Source organism: Myxocyprinus asiaticus, chromosome 36 (genome assembly GCF_019703515.2).
Source record: "Myxocyprinus asiaticus isolate MX2 ecotype Aquarium Trade chromosome 36, UBuf_Myxa_2, whole genome shotgun sequence".
Classification (NCBI taxonomy): Eukaryota; Metazoa; Chordata; class Actinopteri; order Cypriniformes; family Catostomidae; genus Myxocyprinus; species Myxocyprinus asiaticus.
This window is the reverse complement of record NC_059379.1, coordinates 25,459,002-25,483,939: the sequence shown is the minus strand read 5'-3', so window position 1 is coordinate 25,483,939 and position 24,938 is coordinate 25,459,002. Positions and strand designations below refer to the sequence as shown.

The 24,938-nt window shown below is 38.8% G+C and overlaps 1 protein-coding gene across 2 annotated transcripts in view; it reads left to right on the top strand.

Annotated features, from left to right (window-relative positions):
* LOC127427502 (plexin domain-containing protein 1-like) overlaps nucleotides 1-24,938 on the top strand; it is a 44,947-nt gene that overhangs the window by 2,607 nt on the left and 17,402 nt on the right. For both annotated transcript variants that reach the window (XM_051675166.1, XM_051675165.1), the window contains exons 2-7: nucleotides 15,921-16,087; nucleotides 20,838-20,981; nucleotides 21,169-21,238; nucleotides 21,830-21,952; nucleotides 22,433-22,551; nucleotides 24,029-24,128. In XM_051675166.1, coding sequence (XP_051531126.1) covers nucleotides 15,921-16,087; nucleotides 20,838-20,981; nucleotides 21,169-21,238; nucleotides 21,830-21,952; nucleotides 22,433-22,551; nucleotides 24,029-24,128 — 723 coding nt within the window. The remainder of the gene's footprint in view (nucleotides 1-15,920; nucleotides 16,088-20,837; nucleotides 20,982-21,168; nucleotides 21,239-21,829; nucleotides 21,953-22,432; nucleotides 22,552-24,028; nucleotides 24,129-24,938) is intronic.

Genomic DNA, 24,938 nt, shown 5'->3' with positions numbered 1-24,938 from the left:
GAGAAAAACTAAAGGTTTATCCAGTCAGAATTTATTCCTTGATGCTTACAAGCAAAGTGTGACAACTGTTTCACAAATCGCATGCCCGAAGCCAAGCTCGTTAGCAGAAGCAGCACATGAGTCTGAGCTCCACCCCCTCAGTCCTTCAGAATTTCTACAGAATCCCTCAACAGTGCAAATGAATGAGCAACTAAAGTCAGATTGTCAGATTCATTAGCTAATCAGACTGATTTATTTGTTCTTGGTGGGTGTGATCTTTAGGATGTGTCCCGGTCCAGGCCTTCTAGCTGGCCTTGAGTGACACAATCACGCTTTAAGTGATGTACGTAATTCAAGAGCGAAGAGCGCGAGATCTCGCTGACAAGTCGGCTGTCATCACTGCTGGTATTGGCGTTGAAAAAGAGGATTTAAAAATACTTATGGATTTAAAAATATGAGATGTTCTGCATGACTGTGTGATTGCTTAATTTATTAAACAGGAAAGGAGGACTGATTTTCACTTCAAGCAAATTGGTAAGTGCTTTTTGCATTGTTATAGCAACATCAGGAGTTTTCTAAGTGTAAATTAGGCTGCTTGAGCATTCAGTGTTGGATCAAGTTTTGAAAAGTTGTGCTGCGTTCCATTCAACTCAGAAAGTCGGATTTTACAACTTCCTACTAGGAAAAGTGCAATGGAATGCATCTTGAAGTCAGAATTACAACTTGTAGGCTCATGCAGAAATTCTCAACTCTGATTTCACCGAGATGCAGGTTCATGATGTCACACAAACATGTCGACACTCAGGGAGATATACAAAGTAAGTGATAAACATCCACTTTATTAAGTAATATTGATAAATGAGTTAGTTTCCACATTACATGATATTATAGCTTGTTTAACAAATGCCTGAAGAAACAGGTGTATAAAACATGGTAAATTATAATCTCTTTTGATAATCGTACACTTGAAGCACAAATGCTAGCGCTGCAGCATTGTTTATCAGTTGGGTTGCTAGGAGACATCTCTAATGAGAGTCAAACCCCTGCTAAGCTAACGGGAGCATTGCAGTTCCAAATATCGGGGAATGGAATGCATTTATGGTCGGAGATTTCAAGTAGGAATATACCACATCCAACTTGAATGGAACGCAGCATAACCGTGTACCCTGACGAAAAGAAATGTATTGTAAGCAAATATTATTAGATAGATTTTTCCATGTATTATAGACCTCCTTGGTAGATTCATATGAAAAATTATGATTTTTGAATGTCTGTTCGGGAGACGTTCATTTCACAAAACAGTCATGCTGCAGTTAAAATTAGGCTTGCTTGAGCATTAAGTGTCATTTCAAGTTCTGGCTTTTGTGCATGGACGTGTTTTTAAAATGCCAATTGGTATTACTAGTTAGCTGCAACATAATGTATGATGCCCAAAGGTATAGGTTGTCTTATTCGTTGTGAAACTGTGTTTTCTTAATGTCATGAATCACACTGAAGGCCTAGACTTTAAATGCACGGCCTGCCACTGTTCAAAACTTAAGTTAAAACTGCTTTCATTTCATGTCGGGAAAATTTTAATAACAAAATGGCAACTGTTGTTCACATCCTGGGACCTGTTTGTTTCTGTGGCAACACTCATGACACCAAAATGGCTTTGCTGTTGATAACAGCAAAATAACACTACATTAATTCATTAATTCACTTCTATATGTTGTTGCCAAATATTTAAGAACAAAGAAAGCAAAGTAAATGGCATATCAAACAGAAATTTTTGTTCACTACTTTTAACTTTTTAACTTTTAGGGCCGCTGCCATTTGAATTCTTTGACATGATGTCACGACGGTCAATGTCTTTTAAGTTGGAGCTTTCATAGAATTCTGTAGAATTCAATAGAATTTATAACTTTCTATGAATTTTCTGTAAAATGGCCTGTGTGTTGGAGTGCTGGTTTTCCGACAAGGCTTCTTGATTAGCTTAACCAGCTAATTTTTTTTTTTTTTTTTGGTCAACCAGCATCACTGGAAAAAAAAAAACATGCTGGTCAACCATCTTTGCCAGCTTAGTTTGGCTGGTCAGTAGCTTGGATATGCAGGTCCACCAGCTAAAATAGCATCAAACCAGCACTTACATTTATTCTTTTTGCAGATGCTTTTATCCAAAGCGACTTACAAAATAAGGAAGGATACAACATAACCCTTACAAAGAGTTCATGGCAAATTTGCGGCAAACTTGCCGCAAATTCGCCACTGATTATTTTCACATGCAAATGAGCTTTGCAACAAACTTGTCCAGTGTTGCCAAAGGTTTGCTGCAGGTTCACCACTACCGATGAAGAGCTGCAAATGTCTGGCAAACATTTGCGGTGAATCACAAGATCATTTGCATGTGAAAATAACGAATAGCAAATTTGCAGCTAATTTGCCAGAACCCTAGATTTTTTGTAAGGGAAGCGATTCATCTTAAGGAGACGGTAACACGAAAAGTGCTATTTTACAAAGTTTCAATTGCATTAGAAAAGTACTAGCCAAGACAGAGCTTACAGTGCAAAAATAATTTTTTATTTGTTTTATAATTTTATATTATGAGTGTTGAGTCATTAGTTGTTGTATTTTTTTTTTAAGACAAAGAGGGAGTCTGCTTAATGGATGGAATTGGGAAGGTCGTTCCACCATTCAGGTACAGTAAAGCCAAAAGTCTGGGAAAGTGATTTAGTGCCTCTTTGTGTTGGTACCACAAGGCGCTGCTCATTTACAGACCGTAGCCTTGTGGTGGGAACATAGCTCTGCAGGAATGCTTGTAGGTATCCTGGCACATTAAAGCCTTGAACTTGATATGTACAGTAACCGGCATCCAGTGAAGAGAGACAAGGAGGGGTGCAACATGCGCTCAATTGTGTTCGTTGAAGACTAGCCATGCTGCTGCATTCTGGAACATTTCCAGAGGTCTGATCGTGCATGCAGGAAGACCTGCTAAAAGAGCATTTCAGTAATCCAGTCTAGATATTACAAAACACTTAACAAGGAGTTAATCGGCATGTTCAGGATGTTTCTATTCATATCTTTCTAATGTTGTAGACTGTAAATCTGCATGATTGGGCTGTTTTTGAGATGTGGTCGGTGAAGTTGAGTTGGTTGTCCCTAGGTTTCTGACAGTTTTGGATGGTGTTATTGAAGATAAACCCAGCTGAACGGTGATGTGGTTCTCGACAGCAGGGTTGGCTGGAGAGACAAGGTGCTCGGTCTTCACTAGGTTGAGTTGAAAGTGGTGGTCCTTCATCCAGGCCGAGATGTCTGCCAGACACTTACCAGTATAAACTACCATGGGAGTTTATCTTGGTCTAAGATGGTCTTTTCAGTAGGGCAGTCATGCTGGTTTTTAATCAGCTTGGTGAAGGTTGTTTTAATTTATTGTAATACTCTTGAACTTTGATCACCTCCAGGTTCTCCCTCTGTCTTTATCACCACTATCATCAGTACAGAAATCTGGATCCAGTGAACATTTGTGAGTCAGCACACACTTGATTCTGCGCCCCACAGGCTCCAGCCTGTCAAATCCAGGACACAGTCCGTACACTTTACTCTTATTTTCACGACCATGATACCAAAAATGTGACACTTATCACAGCTATTGAATCTGGGGTTTGATCCAGAGGTAAATCATTGGCTTACCTTTACAAATTGATGTGATACATGTCAGACAGTAATGAATCAACTGCAAGCTTCAGGTTCACTGTGTACTTCCATCAAACACAACATAACAAGTATTCCCATATTCCAGTATCAGTTATGTTGACACTGGTTTTCCTCATCTGTTTCACATTGAAGCTATTGTTTTAGAAGGAGTTAAGCCCTGTACTGTATTTTAGCTACCCCTCTCTCACTCTTTATTTTGCTGCCTCTATTTGTGATTGTGTGCTATGGTTACAGTCTCTGATGCAATGCCACAAATGTATTCGGCTACACTTCATAAGGAAAAGCTCCTTTCATAATCCATGACCCTCTTCTGTGTAAGCCATAATTCACCTGCTAAATTCACTGTGTGCGCAAACAAGTATCGTGCACAACAGGACACCCAGACTAATTTATACTGTAGATTTGAATTGAAGCTGTGGCTTAAGGTGGGATTTTCTTGTCTGCAATGGAAATGTGATGAATCAGGTTTTGATTCATATGAACCCTTACTGTAGCATTGCCAATAGTGAATATACAGCATATGCATTTCCAAATGTGGACTGGTCCCTTATATTTGCCTCCAGGATAAGTCAGTATTGTTGGAGGTCAATGAGCATCTTTCCCTGGCCAAATCTAAGGACAACCAGACTGTTTCCCTTAAAAAATTTTTTTTTTTACTTTTACATGCTTTATTGTACCCTGAACTGTAGAGCTCTCCCACTCTTAAAGCAGGTCCCAAATGGCAGGAAAACAGAAGAGCCTTTTCTTGAAGGATCTGGTCTTCAATCCCAATGTTCCCCATTAGAGTTCCATGCCCAGTCGCTCTCTTTTCGTCTCTCCCACACTGCACTGTCAACACATGCTGCAAAAAAGATCTGTCAAGGAAACAATAGACTGTTCTTTTGGAAAGCAATTGTTTAACCATCTTTATTTGGTAATCTAACAGAACTCCTAAAACCAGCCTAAGCTGGTTTGCTGGTCTCCCAGACTGGTCAGGCTTTCTGTTTGCTTTTTTGGGCACTTACCAGCTAGTCAGGCTGGGAGACCAGATGAACCAGGTGAGAACCAGCTTGGCCAGAGCAGCTAAGCATTGTAAGAAAAATAAAACACACACACAGGACCGGGAACAGGTGTCAATCTTGAGATGAAGATGCTTAAGTCTTTATTCCAGTGTAGCAGTGACAAAGTACATGTAGCACCTTGGATTCAGCGGAGTCAGACTGAACCATGAACATTGTAAATTCAAACCTTTTAACCAGTTTGTGAAATACTTTACTACCCACAATGTAAATGAAGTTGTGCTCTTCATGTAAATCCCTAAAAAAGAATGAAAAAAGATATGGTCTGTATGTTAATTAAGCTCAGGCACCCCATTGTCTGAGATGGTTCTCCATGGCCCATTCCCACGCTCATTCTACAATTCATGATGACCATTTGGCGAGATTGGGACCCCGCTGTTGTGTGACAGCACCAAGTTGTAAACATTTCTTTATTTTCATAATAATCAAGCCTTTTAGGTGATGCGGCCATTCTGAGATCAGGCCAAGTGGAACTCATATTTTAGGGCAGAATACTGCAATTTCTTACAGTCCCCTCTTTGATGCTTTTGGCCTAAATAGCATCACAACCACTTACTTTACCCGCTATCACACCTGTCGGCTTGGGCAGGTGCCCAGGGCGGTGATGCCCTGCCATAGGTTGCCTCCCACTGGCCAAAAGAGAGTTTTACCCATAATTGGGTCATCACCTCCTGCCACTGGTTGTACCGCTCTATCACCTTTGGCATTCTTTTTCATATGGTCCCTCTATAATTTGTTACTATGTAAAATATACTTTCTTGGGTTTGGAAGAGGGGCACTCCCATCTCAGCATGAAGACTAAACCAACTAAAATATGAAGACAGTTCAAACATTTGGAGCAAAAGCAACTTTAAATTTACAATATAATAAATTTGGATTGTGTGTGTGTGTGTGTGTAGCTTTGTCATGTGCAATAAGTCCATGTTCATTTTTTTATCCCCTTTTCTCCCCAATGTGGCATGCCCAATTCCCACTACTTACTAGGTCCTCGTGGTGGCATGGTTACTCACATCAGTCCGGGTGGCTGAGGACAAGTCTCAGTTGCCTCTACTTCTGAGACAGTCAATCCGTGCCTCTTATCACGTAGCTCGCTGTGCATGACACCGCGGAGACTCACAGCATGTGGAGGCTCATGCTATTTTCAGCGTTCCATGCACAACTTTCCACGTGCCCCACTGAGAGCGAGAACCACTAATTGCGACCACGAGGAGGTTACCCCATGTGACTCTACCCTCCCTAGCAACCGGGCCAATTTTGTTGCTTAGGAGACCTGGCAGGAGTCACTCAGCACACCCTGGATTGTAAATCGTGACTCTGGTAATAAATATGAATCTAAAATCAATGTCATAAAACATTTATCACAGGTTATAATCTTTATAAAAATTATACATTAGAATTATTATTTTCTGCCCCTTTTTCCCCAATTTGGAATGCCCAATTTCCAATGCGCTCTAAGATCTCGTGGTGGCGTAGTGACTCACCTCAATCCAGGTGGTGGAGGACGAATCTCAGTTGCCTCCACGTCCGAGACCGTCAGTCCGCGCATTTTATCACGTGGCTTGTTAAGCGCATTACCGCGGAGATGTAGCACACGTGGAGGCTTCACGCTATTCTCCGCGGCATCCATGCACAACTCACCACATGCCCCATCGAGAGCGAGAACCACACATTATAGCGACCATGAGGAGGCTACCCCATGTGACTCTACCCTCCCTAGCAACCGGGCCAATTTGGTTGCTTAGGAGACCTGGCTGGAGTCACTCAGCACACCCTGGATTCAAACTCGCAACTCCAGGGGTGGTAGTCAGCGTCAATACTCGCTGAGCTACCCAGGCCCGCACAATCACCCCCCTTTGATAGTAAATATATTTATTAATAGGTGGCTACTATCATAAAACTATCTCTCCAGTTCCAATTAACATCTGCTTGTGACTGAGCTACAGTTGTGATGTTAATGCAGTGATGTGTCTGGCAAGGTGTGAATGGCATCTTCCTTATTTTCCTTCAACAATGACAATTGTTGCTCTAAGCTTCTCACTTTCTTTAGTAAATCCTGATAGCCCATCTTTCTTTTGTGTGTTGAGTGACACTGTCTTGCCTTATGTCCCCTCTTTCCACACACAGAACAAACAATTTCCTGATTGGACCTTCTGTTCTCCAAACAGTGTCTCGCTATGTGTCCTTTCTTTCCACATGCATGACAGACAAAGCCTTTAGGAGGTCTCACATTGTCTGGACAATGCCTTGCAATGTGCCCAGTTTTTCCACATCCATAGCAAGTGACAACACCCTCTGAATTGACTCTTGGGAACTTATTTGACCTGTGATGGAAACTATCTGATAGTCTAGAAAATTATCTTCTGCCAAAGGAAGCAACTGGATTTCTGGATTCTTCAGCTTTTATTTCACTATTTGCATTGAAGTACTGAGTCATTTTGGAAATGATTTGCTCGTATGTTGTATTTGCATCTACATGTAGAGCAAGGGCTTCCCTCATGTGTGGGCTACTCTGTGCTATCAATGTAGACTTAAACATGAGGGTTTGCTTAGTCACATTTGGCACTCCACTATAAGAGCTAAACATTTCCCACAACCTGGATGCAAAAGCTACAGGACGTTCACCAAGTTCCATTGTCACTTCAATTATCTTTTTCAAGTTAACCAAATCAGCTCCAACAACTCTAAGTAGAGCTTCTCTCCTTGCACCTCTGTCTGCTCTTTTGCTATGGACACTCTGAAAGATTGCTCTCGTGAATGAGTGAAGAAGGCAAGTCATAAGAATTATACATGCATCTGCATCTGACAGTCTGTAAAGGTCCATTACATTCTCCAGATTCAACAAGAACAGAATCTCTGTCAATTCACCCACTGCTTTAACAAGACTCTGAATGTCAGTGAAAGACAGCTGGTTTACAGCTGGGGCATTTGCAGATCTATGATTGCATGTTCTCTTATTTCCAGTTCTGGGGTCACTAACTCTCTCATTGTCAGTTCCAGCCCTTCTTGTTTTTACTGGTGCTATTGGGAACCTCACAGAATTCTCTGATGACTCATGTCTCTTACCAAACAATGTCTTTTGAAGTAAAGAACTAAAAGACTCATTCTCTGACTCAAAATGAGCTATGTCTTGTCTAAATTTCACAGTTTGTTCCTTCAGAATAATCTCATCAGCTTGGTAGTTTCTCACAGACATAATACTGTCATTGAATTGAGTAAGAAGCAACATGTTTTCTGCCTTCATATCCTCCAATCTTTTCAAAAGCTTGATGCAAAAATAGCTTGAAGTGCATTAGCCAAATTTCCTTCTTTGCTTTTAGGCATCTTGGGATAATTTTTGAACCGGGATATAGACCACTCAAAGGGCTCATCCACTACATTCTCTATCCCATCAAACAATCCCTGTGAGCCATGCTTAGCTATGAATTTCATAATCAGCTCTTCCATTCTTGAAATCTTATTGAATTTCTGTAGTAATTCAATAGGCTATTCACAATTATTCCTTCACTGACTATATGTTATCTAATTACTTTAAGATATTCGTTAGTCAAGTTATTCACAGCTCCTGTGCTTCGGACGCAAATTAATAAAATGTCACAGTACATCAGGACTTTGAACTTGTAAATGTCTCACTGCTTCAGGATGCAGCCACACTCCGTCGTTCATCTTCACTAACACTAACTCTTTTTTGGTCAAACAGTTTAAAATATAACACTGCCACACTACGTCGGGCAAAACCACACTACACCGGATTATTGTTATACTTTTAAACAGTCTACCCAGCCACGGTACATCAGGCTTAACAACACTTATCAAGTTTTAAACACTGTCACGGCAGGCCTATGTCAGACAAAAACACTGCTTCGGGTTATCATTTTAAACTTATTGGAGCTGCAGTTCGTCTGGCTCCCTACACTATGATTAGTTTCAGTGACTTTAGAAACATACAGCTTAAGCACTTTGTTTCATTTGCTTTAGAAACAACTATTTCATATTATTCTGCCACCACACTGCTTCAAGTTGATTCAGTTACTTTAGAATCTTTAACAGAATTATAACAACTCAACAGTTCAGTTACTTTAGAAACTTAAACTTAAGCACATTATTTCAATTACTTAAGAAACAATTAATTAGAACCAGTAATTCCGATACAACTCTGCCGCCGCACTGCGTCAGGCTGATTCAATTGCTTTAGAATCTTAACAGAATTGTAAAGAATTAGGCTTAAGACTTAACAAAACTCCTCCTGCTAACTTTGAATAAAGCTACAATTATTCCTGTCCTTAATTTCTTTTAGATTTTTAAAACAAAAACAGCATAAAAGAAGAAAATCGCATTTCTTACCTTACTCCGCTTTTTTTCGGAAATCCCTCGCTGGGTGACTCGCCAGTGTAAGAAAAATAAAACACACACACAGGACCAGGAACAGGCGTCGATCTTGAGATGAAGATGCTTAAGTCTTTATTCCAGTGTAGCAGTGACAAAGTACATGTAGCACCTTGGATTCAGCGGAGTCAGACTGAACTATGAACATTGTAAACTCAAAACTTTTAACCAGTTTGTGAAATACTTTACTACCCACAATGTAAATGAAGTTGTGCTCTTCATGTAAATTAAAATCCCTAAAAAAGAATGAAAAAAGATATGGTCTGTATGTTAATTAAGCTCAGGCACCCCATTGTCTGAGATGGTTCTCCATGGCCCATTCCCGTGCCCATTCTACAATTGATGATGACCATTTGGTCAGATTGGGACCCCCCTATGGTATGACAGCACCAAGTTGTAAACATTTCTTTGTTTTCATAATAATCAAGCCTTTTAGGTGATGCTGCCATTCTGAGATCAGGTCAAGTGGAACTCATATTTTAGGGCAGAATGTTGTAATTTCTTACAGTACGCAGTTATGGATAGTGTTTTTTAAAGTTTTCAATGGAGGATACACCATTTGAGTGTGGATGAGAGGCATAAACATAGCAAAATTAATGCATTTTCAAATGAAAACATATTTATATGGACTTGGCCTTTTTCAAAACATCTTAGGACCTTAGGTTGGTTTTAGAATTTTACTTTTCATCAGGGAAATGCTATGAGCACAATGCATGTGATATCAGTGGACTATAACAGTGTTTGGCAGTCAGACCCTGCCTGGCTGAACAGAGTGACAACAGAAGTTTGGAATTGTAAAGACTCTGAGAAACTGAGGCATCAGGCCTCCAGTTTCCATTTGCGAATGGATAGTGTCCTCTTTGATTAAACAAATTGCTGTTGTGTGGGCTGAAATCATGGTAATGCGGTTTAACTGAGGAGTGGGTGAGTGTACTGTGTCAGTGTATGATTACATTGCTGTGTGGGTCTGAACCTGCCCTATATTCTTTCTTTGATCATATTTTTATCCTCAGATTGACATATCCTCTTTGAAATTGTCAAGTACCCTCTACAAATAGTCTCGCAGCCGTTACACTGATCCTGCTGCTTTGAACAAGTGTGCAACAGATGACAGGCAGTTTATATGAATTGAGACATTAGATATTTATTTGTTGATATTCATCCAGGACTATGAATAGACAGTGCTTGTGGGAAACTTGGGAGTTCTGAATGTTGAAATGATTGTGTTCTTTTATTTAACTGCCATTTTTGGTAAAGAAGTGGTTCCGTCTTTCTTTTTTACCTCATTTTTTCCTTCTGCTCTGTTTGTTTGAGAATCCCAACCAGCCTGGCACAGCAACACTGGCTTAAACAATGGCGTGAGTTGGAGTAGGGAGTGTTTGGGAAACCTGTTTGAAAACAGTTTTTGCAGTTTTGTTTGGTGCCACAAGTGGCACAGAAATAACACATTTTACCTTTAACCAGCCCTCTCTTCACCCATACACACAATCCTCACTCTATCTTTCTAAACTGACTCTCTTTTGTGCTTCATCCAATCATCCTCTTCTGCTCGTCTGCCTTAAATGACCCGTTTAGCAGTATTTGATTATGTGGCAGCAGAAATAACTGAGCTTTTCCAGTCAGTAAAATCAAACAAGACCTGTTATTAAAACCAACACCCCATTGACATATAATTACTCCACACAAACACTCTCCTCCCCCTCGCTGCATCTCTAATCCTCTGCTTTTCCTCTCTGTGAGTTCCTCTCTATGTCCCGCATTTATCTTTCCCACTCTTTCCTCTCATTCTGTCCATTTCATGGTCACTCTACAGCTGTTTTTATTCTACCTTGTCCTCGGCAGTGACAGGATCTTTGATCTGAGGCTCTTAGATTTTTTCAAGATTAAGAATGCATTTAAACTGCAGAAAACAACATCGTATTGGGAACAAGAACTGGGCAAATGTGTTCTGCAGCCTGTTGTGGCTGCATATACTTATTGCAGGATGGGCAGATCATTATCCAGAATCCAGACAGGCGTTTCTCAACTTGCTCATGGGATTTTAAGGAAGTCCACACAGTTAATAAACCCTTCAACAGGAATTAAGGACTAATGTGCTGCAGTCACAACATTCTATTTAAGACAGCTCCCACACATTTCCTTTTCTCTAAATCTTCACAAGAGTCTGCAATCTTTAACAGAATGCCAAGAGGACCTTTTCCAATTTTCTTAGCTTTTCTTATTCTCTTTCTGAATATTGCCATTTGCCATATTTATTCTTAATTATTATCTTTATTTTATTCATTGTTGAAATGCACAAAATTACTATATTTAAGACTTTTTTGAAATATTGTAATTCACAAAATGTATAATTATTTTTATATAAACATTTAAATATATGATTATATCATATATAAGTATTATTCATTATTGCCATTTTCAAAATGATTCTTTTTAAGACAGCTCCAACACATTTGCTTTCTCCGAATCCATACAAAATCTGTAATCTTTAGCAGAATTCCATGTAGGCGTTTTCCATTTTTCTTAGTTATTTTTTATGTATTTGTGCACAATCTCTCTCTCTTTCTAAACATTGCTATTCTTATTTTTTCACTTGAAGGGTTGGCTGAGCACACAATCAGGCAAAATCCCTTAGTAAGTAGTTGGTTTGGCCAAACTCCCCTTGAAGCCCCTGAAGGGAATGCTTGATCATTTGGATGTGCAGCCCATCGTAACCTAATCCACCATTTTTCTGGTACCCTGTGTCCTTTATAATTCTTCTCCTCTATTCTGTCCCTTGCACTCTCATTCTGTCCAATACATCTTATTAAGGCCTGAGAATCCACTGCTGTTCTCCAATGTTCTTTTAATAAGCTGGTAAGGAGAAACTTGAGGTCAGAAGACATAGCTCAGCTGCTGTGAAGTGCTGGGTAATGGGGCTACACTGCAGGGTCAGAAGATACATACAAGTAAACCAGTGTTCGAAAAATGTTTTTTACGGGAATTAACTTTAAGTAATTTCTAGAAGTAATTTCCGGGCGCAAAATGTTGAAGTTAGTTCCAGCAGCAACCCTTACAGTTAGCCAAACAAATATTTAGGAAGGTTTTTTTTTTTTTTTTGGTGATTTATTTGTCCTAAGTATATCCATAATAAAGTGATGGATTATGATGGTGTGTTCTGTGTTGTGCAATGCTGATCCTAACATAAAATGTTTTTAGCAGCTTTCTGTTACTATGGTTACCTCTTCAGGCAGCTTTTCTTCACTAATGTCTGTTTAGTGCTTGATCTGATCTTGTGATCTAAATTTTGTGGTTACTTAAACGTTTGCAGAAATGTTCCTCATATAATATGAAGGATTTTAAACTGTTGACGCAGGTATTTTTTGACTTCTTTTGGGGGTAATTCACACCCTGAATATTTTCCAAATCATTGCTATCTTTCTTTCTTTCTTTCTTTCTTTCTCTCTCTCTCTCTCTCTCTCTCTCTCTCTCTCTCTCTCTCTCGTCTACAGTTTCTTACTCTGTCATCAAGTTTGCCAGGGCACCTTGGTCTTTGTGCAGCCTTTTTATGTTGATCTATTGCTATTAAGACCTGCCATGGTTTTACTTGATGCTCATAAAATATATAAGCATTTAATGCATTCCTGTGTGTCAGGCTCAACTCACACATGTGGTGAAGATTAAACCATAGAGAACATGTGTTTGTGCTCACCTATGTGTGTACCAGTGTTTGACATTTGTATGCACATCTTTATGTGTGTCTGTGGAGTGCATGTGGGGATGTGTATATGCATGCATTTTGTAGGTTCACATGGTTTGCTGGTCTTGCTGGTTTAAGATGGTCTACCAGGTCTCCCAGTCTAGCCATGCTGGTGTTTTACTGGTCAAGCTGGTCTCCCAGCCTGGTCAAGCTGGTGTTTAACTAAACACTTTAGGCTGGTTTAGGATGTTTTTTTTTTTTTTTTTTTTTTTTTCATCAGGGCGGTCAGCAAAACCCTCAAATTGTTAGACGATTGTTAATCTGACTGCATATAATTTGAGTGCATGTCCACTGTACAGTGTCTCCATCTCTAAATACCACCTTGATACTGTGCAACAACAGTCTATGAAACAGCAATGATGATGAGGATTGCAATGCACAGCTTAATAGATCAACATCCCACCCCACTTTCTCACTCCTGTCACCCCTGCATTGTTTCCTGCATCCTGGTTGTTTCAAAAAAGTGGCGTAATTATCCAAGCACTCCATTAGCCAGTGTTTTATAGACATGATAAACAGCAAGAGATTCATACTAAAGGTCAACATTTTTTAATCAAATCTGGGGGGTGGATGCTCACATCTGAATAGAACTGCTCACACACTGATTAAATGAACCCAGTCCATCAACAAACAGCCATTCAGTCTCTCTGCTCACACCACTACAAAATGTGGTTGGCTAATCTTAGTTTGTCTCCCAGCCTAGCCATGCTGGTGCTCAGCTGGTTTGGTGACCAGATGAAAGTGCTTAAAACTTCTCTTAAACCAGCTACATGACCAGCCTGACTAGGCTGGGAGACCTGCTAAGACCAGCTAACCAGCTGTTTTTAGCTAGGGGATTTTCTTCCAGCATAGGGTAATGAAACATGGTTAAGGTGATCAAACTGAGTTCTGATGCCAAAAAGAGATCAAATATGGTCCCACAGTGGGGTGTAGAAGAAAGATATGGAGAAAGAAAAGACACCAGGACTGTGTCTAGTGGTCTTGTTCATTAAAGATGGACATTTGGTCACCAGTGCTCTGGCAGATTTCTCTCTTACCTCTGGAAGGAATGGCTGGTGGCCTAACAAATAACTTCAAGGTTGTTTCTCTTTTCAGTTTTTTGAATTTTCTGATAATCCTTGCCCTAACAGCCAAAACTCTATCCAAGTTGCACTATAAGTGATTTAATGAGTGAAAATGTTTTTAAGTCTTATCTCATCCATCTGGCTGTTGTGAGGTTTCCAAACTCAAAAGTCACATTTTATGCAAGATTAAGACTCAAGATGAGAAATTAAAGGGATAATGCAGCTTAAAGAAGAGTTTAACCAAAAATGAAAACTGTCAACATTTATTTACCCTCATGTTGTTCCAAACTTTCTCCCTTCAGTGAAACACAAAAAGAGCTGTTAGACAGAATGTAGAGGCTGCTCTTTTCCATACAATGACAATGATTGGAGATGGGGGCCATCAAGCTCCAAATACCAGAAAAAAAGCATCATAAAACGATGTCTTCTATATCTATATATAGGCCTGTCACGATTATTGTTACAATCACATTTTACAGCCCAAATAAGGGAATTTAAGCGAATATAGAAATGCCATGAATGTCATGTTTGAGGGTCTCATTCAATTGAACCCCAACTGTTTCACTGAGCTGCACCGCAAACCACACTGAGAGCATCTCCTGAAGAGTGTGTGAATATGAACCGCTTCTGAAGCACAGATGCATGCGTTGTCTGCTGAGTTTTGTGATAGACTTCCACATAAATATAAACCAGGATTTTAGTAAATGCAAAGCGCGCTGGCCTCACTTTAATTTAAAGATTGTATAATGGCAAATGTTCTTGGTCGTTGTGAGTTACTTAATGATAACAATATGATATGATATATGATATGATTTTATATGATAATGATAATGACAATAACATGACACAATACGATACAATGTAATGTAATAAAATAAAATAGTTATTTGAAACTCTTTTTGGTTGGGTTCCAAAAACAACAGTGTAAATGTAAAATGGACAAAGACCAAACTCCAAAAATGGAGTGGTCTTTGACATTTTTTAAGTATTGACATATTTAAATTATTTGGAAATATTTTGGTATTTAAAATATAATCTTTCATGTCATTTATACGTTTTTAAAGGAAATAACATCCCTATTTTATTATATGATTTTTAAAAACCATATATGAATATGAAGAATGACTGAAGCACACATACATCTTAAGAAGTCTGACAATTTGTATGACAATTTGTATGACAATGAATCATCATAATTGTGAAATCCATAAAACAGACAATTAATAATCATAATCGCAATCATTTGTTTGACAATTAATTGTCATCAGAATTTCATAATCATGATAGCTCTAGCCATAAAATTGATTTGTGTGAGAAACAGACCAAAATTTGCTGATGCAACTCTCAAAACTCAAAAAACAGCCATCACTGGTTGTCGCATCCTGTAATCGATCGCAGCACACCAGGTTTGGATATGCAGGGGGCATTTTACAGAAACATTCTAACTTTGGAATCCTATCTTATTTGCTTTGTTACCATGGCAATTTCATTTAGGATCTCATTTAGAAAATAAATTATAACAGAACAACATTTCCTAAGTACACTACAGTTAGGATTTGCTTATGTAATATGAATTTGTGAAAAATCTTAACTGAACTGATCAGATCTTAGGTTAAGACTTAAGATAGGACGTTTTTCTGTAATACACCCCCAGATGCGCAAATTAGATTTTAGATGGAGGGAAAGATTTTCAGCAAAGTACAGCTTTAATGTCCATCTATTACTCACATAAAGCTACTATATGGCTTCAAAAGACTTGTAGTGTAGCTTTCAACTCTTAACTTTGCTTCTGTCCCCATTTCATTTAATTGTAAGGATTGTAACATTCTACCTATCTTCTCCATATGTGTTCCATGAAATAAAGTCATACAGGTTTGGATCAACAATAGGGTAAGTAATTGATGACAACATTTTTCATTTTTAGGTGAACTATTTTACTATATCTGCACACCACATGCATGTCTTTGCTAAGATAGCATGTAATTTGCTATGTTTGTCTTTCAGGTATACTTCATGGGCAGTCAGCTCAGGCTGATGGAGCTCCATCAGACATCCAGAGAACAAGGAGAGACCAACAGGATTCCGGTAGACACACTCAGAACAAAACTGGACAAGAAACGATCAATGGCTTGTCCATTGACACGCTCCCTGATAACATGACACGAGTGGTGGTGAGTTACTGTAATATGGTAGCCCCTACTATGGTCCGGCCTCTCTTCTATTTCCTGTACATTTACCCTGGTATATTTTCCCTTCCCCTGTGAATGATCTTAATATAACTTTCATTACCATTCAAGCATTCTCAAATGCTTCATTGACATTAATGACTCAGCAAGTGATGTTTTTTTTTTTTTGTTAATTTGATACTACTAATGTATTTACCACAAGCATGCAGTTAATTATATTGTTACCCTGAAAGGTTCGATTTAACCTTTTTCCTAATGATACATATGAGATCGCTTTATGTTCTGGCAACAGTTTGCAAAACACAGCATCTCCTCTGATGATGTGATTGTTGGGTCATACGGTCTATAGAGGAATTACTCATCTACAGGATAAACCCGCAAGAAATTATGAGATCATGGGAGGGTATCCAAAAGTTTGCACAAAACCCATGCAGGACAAGCTTGTTTGTCGGTCCAAGTTTGTGTATATACAGTGGGGTCCAAAAGTCTGAGACCTCACTGAAAATATAAATTTAAACCTGGAAATAAAGTTTTAGGATTTCTAGGTCACTAGTTAAATAAGCAAATTTGTAAAATTGACCATGTTAAGTCCATTGTACAAAAGGTCAGATTCCCTTGCTTCCAATGAAGCACGCAAATTGCCCTTGGAACATTCTTAAATCATGCTGGATAACATGGATCATCAGGTTTTGTGCAAACTTCTGGAGTCCATGCCAGTTTGAGTGCATGCTGTCATAAGAAAAAGGAGGACATATCAAATAATAAGAAACTCTGAAATACATAAAAAAAAATAAAAAAAATACACTGGCAGCCATAAGTTTGGAATAATGTACAGATTTAGCTGTTTTGGAAGGAAATTGGTACTTTAATTCACCAAAGTGGCATTCAGCTGATCACAGTGTATAGTCAGGACATTACTGATGTAAAAAAACAGCAACATCACTATTTGAAAAAAGTCATTTTTGATCAAATCTAGACAGACCCCATTTCCAGCAGCCATCACTCCAACACCTTATCCTTGAGTAATCATGCTAAATTGCTAATTTGGTACTAGAAAATCACTTGCCATTATATCAAACACAGCTGAAAGCTATTTGGTTCGTTAAATGAAGCTTAACATTGTCTTTGTGTTTGTTTTTGAGTTGCCACAGTATGCAATAGACTGGCATGTCTTAAGGTCAATATTAGTTCAGAAATGGTAAAAAAAGAAACAGCTTTCTCTAGAAACTCATCAGTCAATCATTGTTTTGAGGAATGAAGGCTTTACAATGCTTGAATTTGACAAAAAACAGAAGATTTCATACAAAGGTGTAAACCACAGTCTTCAAAGACAAAGGACAACTGGCTCTAACAAGGACAGAAAGAGATGTGGAAGGCCAGATGTACAACTAAACAAGAGGATAAGTACATCAGAGTCTCTAGTTTGAGAAATAGACGCCTCACATGTCTTCAGCTGACAGCTTCATTGAATTCTACCCACTCAACACCAGTTTCATGTACAACAGTAAAGAGAAGACTCAGGGGTGCAGGCCTTATGGGAAGAATTGCAAAGAAAAAGTCACTTTTGAAACAGAAAAACAAAAAGAAAAGGTTAGAGTGGGCAAAGAAACACAGACATTGGACAACAGATAATTGGAAAAGAGAGTTATGGATCTTAACCCCATTGAGCTTTTGTGGGATCAGTTAGACTGTAAGGTGCGTGTGAAGTGCCTGACAAGACAGCCACATCTATGGCAAGTGCTACAGGAAGTGTGGGGTGAAATGTCACCTGAGTATCTGGACAAACTGACAGCTAGAATGCCAAGGATCTGCAAAGCTGTCATTGCTGCACGTGGAGGATTTTTTGATGAGAACTCTTTGAAGTACTTTAAGAAGTTCTGAACATTTTTTTCAAATTGTAATAATCATTTTTCATGTTATTAATGTCCTGACTATACATTGTGATCAGTTGAATTCCACTTTGGTGAATAAAAGTACCAATTTCTTTCCATAAGAGCAAAATCTATACATTATTCCAAACTTTTGGCCACCAGTGTATATATTTCAATAATCTTTTCATTCAAATAGTAATGCTTATATAATTTGTAATGAAAAGCATTTATTATATTAGAAAAATAGAAGCATTTTCTCTAGTGGTCTCAGACTTTTGGGCTTGACATTTAATATGTGTATTCCTAACAGCCATGTAAGAATAATTTTGATCAAATAAATTGTTACGCTTCCCTGCCTTCAGTGCAAATTAATAACAGACTTGCTGTTAGTCTTGCCAGTTTACAATGCTCTTCTAAGTGTGTGAGAGACTGGGTGTGTTTGTGTCTATTCCCTGCTGAAAAAACATCATAAACCAGCCTAAGCTCACTTGCTGGTCTTGATTTGACCTACCAGCCTGGTCACTTTTGGGTACTTTTCAGCTGGTCAGGCTGGGAGACCAGCTGGCCGACCATCTAAACCACACTGTTAAAACTGAAAGATTCTTTAAGTTCCTTTTGGGTTCCTCAGCTGCCACACTGGTGGAACCCTTTCAGTTCTCTGAGAAACATACTTTTAGTTCCTACAAGAACTCTAAAGACTGTCAACATGTACTCAGGGAATTTCAATACATATTTTAAGAGACCCAAAACCTTGCCCTTATGATGGGGTTACTGAAGGAACCATTGATGGCCATTAGGTTTCAAAAGTAAAGGAAAGCAAAAGTATAAGAGAATCTTTTAATTTTTACTAAAAGAGCTTGGTCAAGCTTATGCTGGTTTGAGCTGGGGGGGTTTTCTCCAGAATCCTATTATAGTAAATGCCCACATAACCAGCCCTATAATTAGCATTTCTTTGTTTCTTTTATGGGAGTTTATTTGGTCTGTCCAGATTTTTGGGGGGCAGCCCTTAAACCACAAGCAGGAATAATCAGGCAGAGGTCTTCTCTGCAGGAGAGATGAGAGTGGATGCTGATGAAGGTTTCCCCCAGAAACACAAGCTGGTCTTTGGGGAGAGAATCTGGGTTGCAGGCTGTTTTGTGGAGCAGTGCTGCGGAAAGAAGGAGAGCGAGAGAGAGAGAGAGAGAGAGAGTGCACTGCTTTTAACTGCTCCATTTTACTCTGCTGTCCGCACCTTTCTCATACGTTGCTTTCCTCCTTTTCCGTCACCTTGAGCTGGAGGATTCATTAATAATGTGGCTATGTACTGGGACTGCGAGCACCTTTAAGCACACACGTGCACAAATATGTGGGAAGGACTCCAGATGCATACTTAGCACTACACTGAGAGCCTCAGCTCTAGTATTTCTTTGGTTTATCTGCAGTGGTGAAAACCCGTTTATCACGTTATGAACTGAAAGAAATTATGAGTTATGGATTGGTACAGACGGAGCGTACCGTAGTGAACTGCAGAGTCTTATGCATAAAGTCAAATGAATTCCATATGTGTGTGTGTGAATTCAATCCAGATGCATTCATGAATTAATTATATTATATTTATAGCGATTTGATATTCTCTTTGTCAGTTTCTTGCCTCATATGCTACCTAATCCTGTTTTTCATTTTTACTGGTTAAAGGAATAGTTCACTCAAAAATGAAAATTCTGTCTTTATCATCTCACCCTCATGTAGTTCCAAACCTGCATGCTGATATATTTTTTCCCCCCTGTGGAACACAAAAGGAGATTTTTCAAGGATTTTCACAGCTGTTTTACATACAGTGACAGTTCATTGTAATCAGAGCTGTCAAGCTCCAAATAAAAAGCACTATTAAAGTAAAAAAGCACCATAAAAGTAGTCCATACATCTTGTGCACTGTATTTCAAGTCTTCGGTTCTGAAGATACACGATAGCTTTGTGTGGGTAAAAGTTCGAAATTTTAGTTATTATTCACAGATAATCTTCCCTTCCAGTAAGTTGGACCCAAGATCAGTACAATTCACTAATGAAACATTCATTCTGATATGTGAACTGAATCAGTTGGTAAAGTGAAAAGAACCTGCTCAAAAGACTGATTCAATCTTGAATTACTGTAGATTAATCTTGTTCTCCAGTTTAACTCACTGACTCTGATCACAGTGGTTCTAGAGTTTGCAGCTCACTGGAGTGTAAGATTATCAGTTAAAGGGATAGTTCCCCCAAAAATTGAAATTCTCTCATTATTTACTTACCCTCATGCCATCCCACGTGTGCATGACTTTCTTTTTTCTGCAGAACATAAAGATTTTTAAAAGAATATCTCTGCTCTGTAGGTCCTCACAATTCAAGTAAATTGTGGCAAGAACATTGAAGCTCAAAAAAGCACATAAAGTCAGCATAAAAGTAATCCATACAACTCCAGTGGTTTAATTTATGTCTTCTGAAGCAATATGAAAGGTGTGGGTGAGAAATAGATCAATATTGAAGTCCTTTTTAACTATAAATCTCCACTTACACTTTCTTCTTCTTTTGTTTTTGGTGATTCACAATCTTTGTGCATATCTCCATCTACTGGGCAGGGAGGAGAATTTATAGTAAAAAAGGACTTAAAGGGTTAATTCACCCAAAAATGTAAATTCTCTCATCATTTACTCACCCTCATGCCATCCCAGATGTGTATGACTGTCATCTGCTGAACACAAACGAAGATTTTTAGAAGAATATCTCAGCTCTAAATAATGACAGAGTTTTTATTTTGGGGGGAACTATCCCTATAATTATTCAGTGTTCTGCCTCTTCAAATGTTGTTATCGGCATGTTATTCTCATATTCGTTCTGTCCATCTGCAGGAAGACTCTAAGAGGTACTACTCCTGGCGCAGTTTTGGCCCCGGTGATAAACAAACGCAGCAACTCTGGATGGATCTTGATTTGGCCCATCAAGGACCTGTCAGAGTGCATGGTATCCTGTCCAACACACACCGACAAGCATCGGTGAGACAACCACACACATATATTCCTGTGCTCTTAAATAAATATTCACATGGCCCACATGGGCACAGTTAAATCCACATCTTATTCTAGCATGTAATTATGTTGTTACTTGGCATTTTACATCCCTGCCTACATTTCCTGTTTTTCTCTCTTTCTCCACTTTTTGTACTCCCGGTCCCCTCACTAGCGGGTGGCACTAACCTTTGACTTTCCATTCTATGGACACCAAGTTAGACAAATCACCATAGCAACTGGAGGTACTGTACATGTACTCAGTTCACCTCTATCCATTTAGAGTATGTCAGATAGGTGTGTGTTTACCTTAGCACACCAACACAACTGAGAAAATAGCCCACAAGAGATACACTATATGTCTGTGAGTTTCCTGCATCTTATTTAAGAGTGGGTCAGTTCTTCTTATTTGAGGCTTATCTCATTTCGCTAAAGGGAAGTTGACAATGGGCTCCACACCGACCCCTTCCCAAATTAGTCTCAGATAAATTGAGTGCTAATGAGGAGGATGATTCGGTTAATGCAAAATTAATATTTCCCTTTTCTGATGGGGCGATTAAAAGTGTCAATGTGTCTGTTTCCACATTAACCCCATACTCACTGTAACACCACTGTACTATAATTAATTTCTAGAAAACCATTGTCACAGTATTAAATGGAAAGGGATTTGTTCCATCCTGGAACACAACAAAGAAATATTTTATGCACAAAATATTTATCTTAATTAACACAGTCCTTTTGTACTACAGAAGTAATGCCAAAGACACTACTATATGGGATTCAAAACAAAAGTATTTTTTGGAAATTATTTCTTGCTTTTGAACTCATTTTTATAGGGTTTATTTTCACTGGAGAGATCACACATCGTATGCTGACAGCAACCCAGTATATTGCTCCACTCATGGCAAACTTTGACCCCAGTTTTTCTAAAAACTCCACTGTACGCTATCTGGACAATGGTGAGTTAAATGCAAAGTGTATGGCTGCGTGTCAGTTTGCATACTATCTATCCTAAATAGTTTGTGAGATTAAGATTAGTGTGTCCCAGTTATATGTTGAAAATAATATTTCAAATATGCCCTGACTGCAGTTTGTGACACTTCTATGTTGATTTTTTCAGTTGAAAATGGTGAGGAATGCAAAACCAAAGCTGCTACTGCAGTTTTAAAATAAATGAATCTAAAAATTAAATAATAATGAATTTTAAGGTAATAACTTTATCTGCTGATGCTTACAGTATGTGCACAACAACTGCAGTATCATTATTCAATTTAATGACTTGTTAGAGTAGTTTGTCTTTACCCAGTCTGACTACAGTACATACTCAAAAGTATGTGCCTTTCTATTACTAATGAAGCACAAACTTTTAAAGAATTGAAGCAGCCTATATTAATTGGAGATTTAACCTGACTATTAACCTCTGACTTTTGGTGTTCTAGGTGATGTGTTCGTGGTACAGTGGGACAAGGTGAGGCTGAAAGATCGAGAGATGGAAGGAGCGTTTACCTTCCAAGCTGTTCTCCATCGTAACGGGACCATTGTATTTGGCTACAAAGATGTGAGTCGACTTCAGCTGTTTTCTTTGGCTCAACTTAACTGAGATAAACTGAATACACACAAGTTGTTTATGTAGCCAACTGTTGAAAATGTAGAAAGTATTACTTGGATAATCACAGATAGCCCTTTTCCACCGACATAGTTCGGGTGTGGGTTCCTGGACCGTTGCGAATTCTCGAACTGTTCCGCGCATTTCCACCGCAGACAAGGCCGTTCCGGGGCCAAAAGCATGGTTCCGCACCGGCCTACGCAGGAACCGATTATGTCAGAGGACAGAGGGTGGGATAATGTTTCGTCACCATGGTAAAGTTTTCCCAAACAACAACAGTAGCTACCGTCTGCAGCAAGGACTACTTCTACGCTCTATAACAACAATAAAAAAAAAAACACAAAATTATCAAAAGCATCAAAAGCATTCAGGTAACACGACGAAACAAGTGCTCTGCTTGCGATATGGTATTTACGAAGATCCAAGAGATACTAGTGAGATCGCAAAGGAAAAAAAATACTCTACGAAAATGAAGATACTGCACGAAATTATGCACGATGCCTTCAACCTGACAACTGACCAAATCATAAACAAATTGCAAAATACTTAAGGGAGCACAGAGACCATAAGACAGGCATAAGCAAAAGCGACAGTGGACGGAGCAATGATGTTTTGGACTCGGACACCGACCAGCTTGCTAACGATCATGATAAACAGTGAATCGCCGGTGTCCTCTGCAGCTGATCTCAGTAAGTTGTTATATTTGCCAACTTTGTTAGCCTGTCTTACACTGTTGTCATCTTATTTTGTGCATTGTTTTGTTCTGTAAGGGGACTTTTGACCAGCTCACTGTTTGGAAGATCGCGGATATCTTTTAAGTAAAATGGTGGGATTCTCAATCAATAATATTATATGCTATGGCGAAAATCTAAATACAGCCATTTGCTACACCAGTGTTAATAATGATTCCACTGTAACAGTTTACAGAACTTAGAAAGTTAAGCCATAGTTCATACAATATAATGCAATTACATTACCTGTCATCTTTAGCATAGATGTCATCTCTGACAATCTTGTTGAGCAATGTAATAACGATGGATTGCATTAATCCATATGTTTAAATATGTCCTCAAAAACAAGAGTAAAAGCTGTATACAAACACATTGTGACGCACCATGTTTGTTTATGTTTTAGGTAGTCACTTGAAACTACCACATAGACAGTAACCCGTTACGTCACCGTTCGGCTCTCAGGTCAGTGGAAAAGCGCAGCCGATTTATGATAGGCTCCAGATTGCTCCGCCGTGAACCAGCGGAGCACAGGCTCGGCACGAGAACCATCACAATTTCGGTGGAGAATGGCTATCAAAGTTGCTGTCATCAAAATCAATTTTGTATAAATCATGACTAATGCATCTCAGTTTTACAAAGAAGCGCAAACATGATTTTTTGATATTGTGTAATTTCCAGTTTTTGGCTTTCCATAATAGGTTCCTTTGCCTGTGGAGAAAATCAACTCTACAGAGCACCCAGTGAAAGTGGGACTGTCTGATGCCTTTATGGCCCTTCTCTCTTCTCCACAGTCTCCAGGTCAGTGTGAGTGTTAAAGGGATAGTTACCCCAAAAATGAAAATTCTGTCATTAATTACTCATCCTTATATTGTTTCAAACCCTTATGCTGTTATTTTTTTATGTGGAACACAAAAGTCGAACATTTAAGAATGCAGCAAAAGGGGGTGTCGATCTTCAAAAAGGACAAAAAACAAGAACAAAATTAAAAAAACACTGTAAAAAGCACCTTAAATGTAGTCCATGTGATTTATGCAATATACCATGTCTTCTTTTGCCATACAATCACTTTGTGTGAGAAACAGACCAAATCGCCTCTAGCAAGTGTCCAGATTAAAAAATGCAGCCTTTTCTCATGAACATTACATGATCGTGGCAACATTTTTGCAAAACGAAATTACGGACCTTAATTCACGTTTCGCTGCAGTTTCCCAGCAAATTTTCCACCGGGGGGCGCCAAAAGTGAGTGAAATGGTGTCGTAATCAGACAAGGTTTTTAAGATGAATATTAGAGGGAGGTTTAAATGAGTAAAATGTACCTCCCTAACCTAAAACTTTAACTTAAACCTAACCAATAGTGTCCTAAAAGATAAATGAGAGGTGAACAACACAGACATCCTTACCCTTAAAGTAAATTTTTTCATGTAATATTCGCCTTTTTGTTTGCCAATGTGTGAACGGCTGCTAATGCAACTTAAAAAATTAGCCCTTCCCGGACTTCCTAGGTTGCCTATTAAAGCCTGTAGACTGATTTTCATACGAAGGGAGTGTGTCGCTTTTTCCGGGAAAATCCAAAGGATTTGACGTTTATGCGTGTTCCCGAGAGCCTTG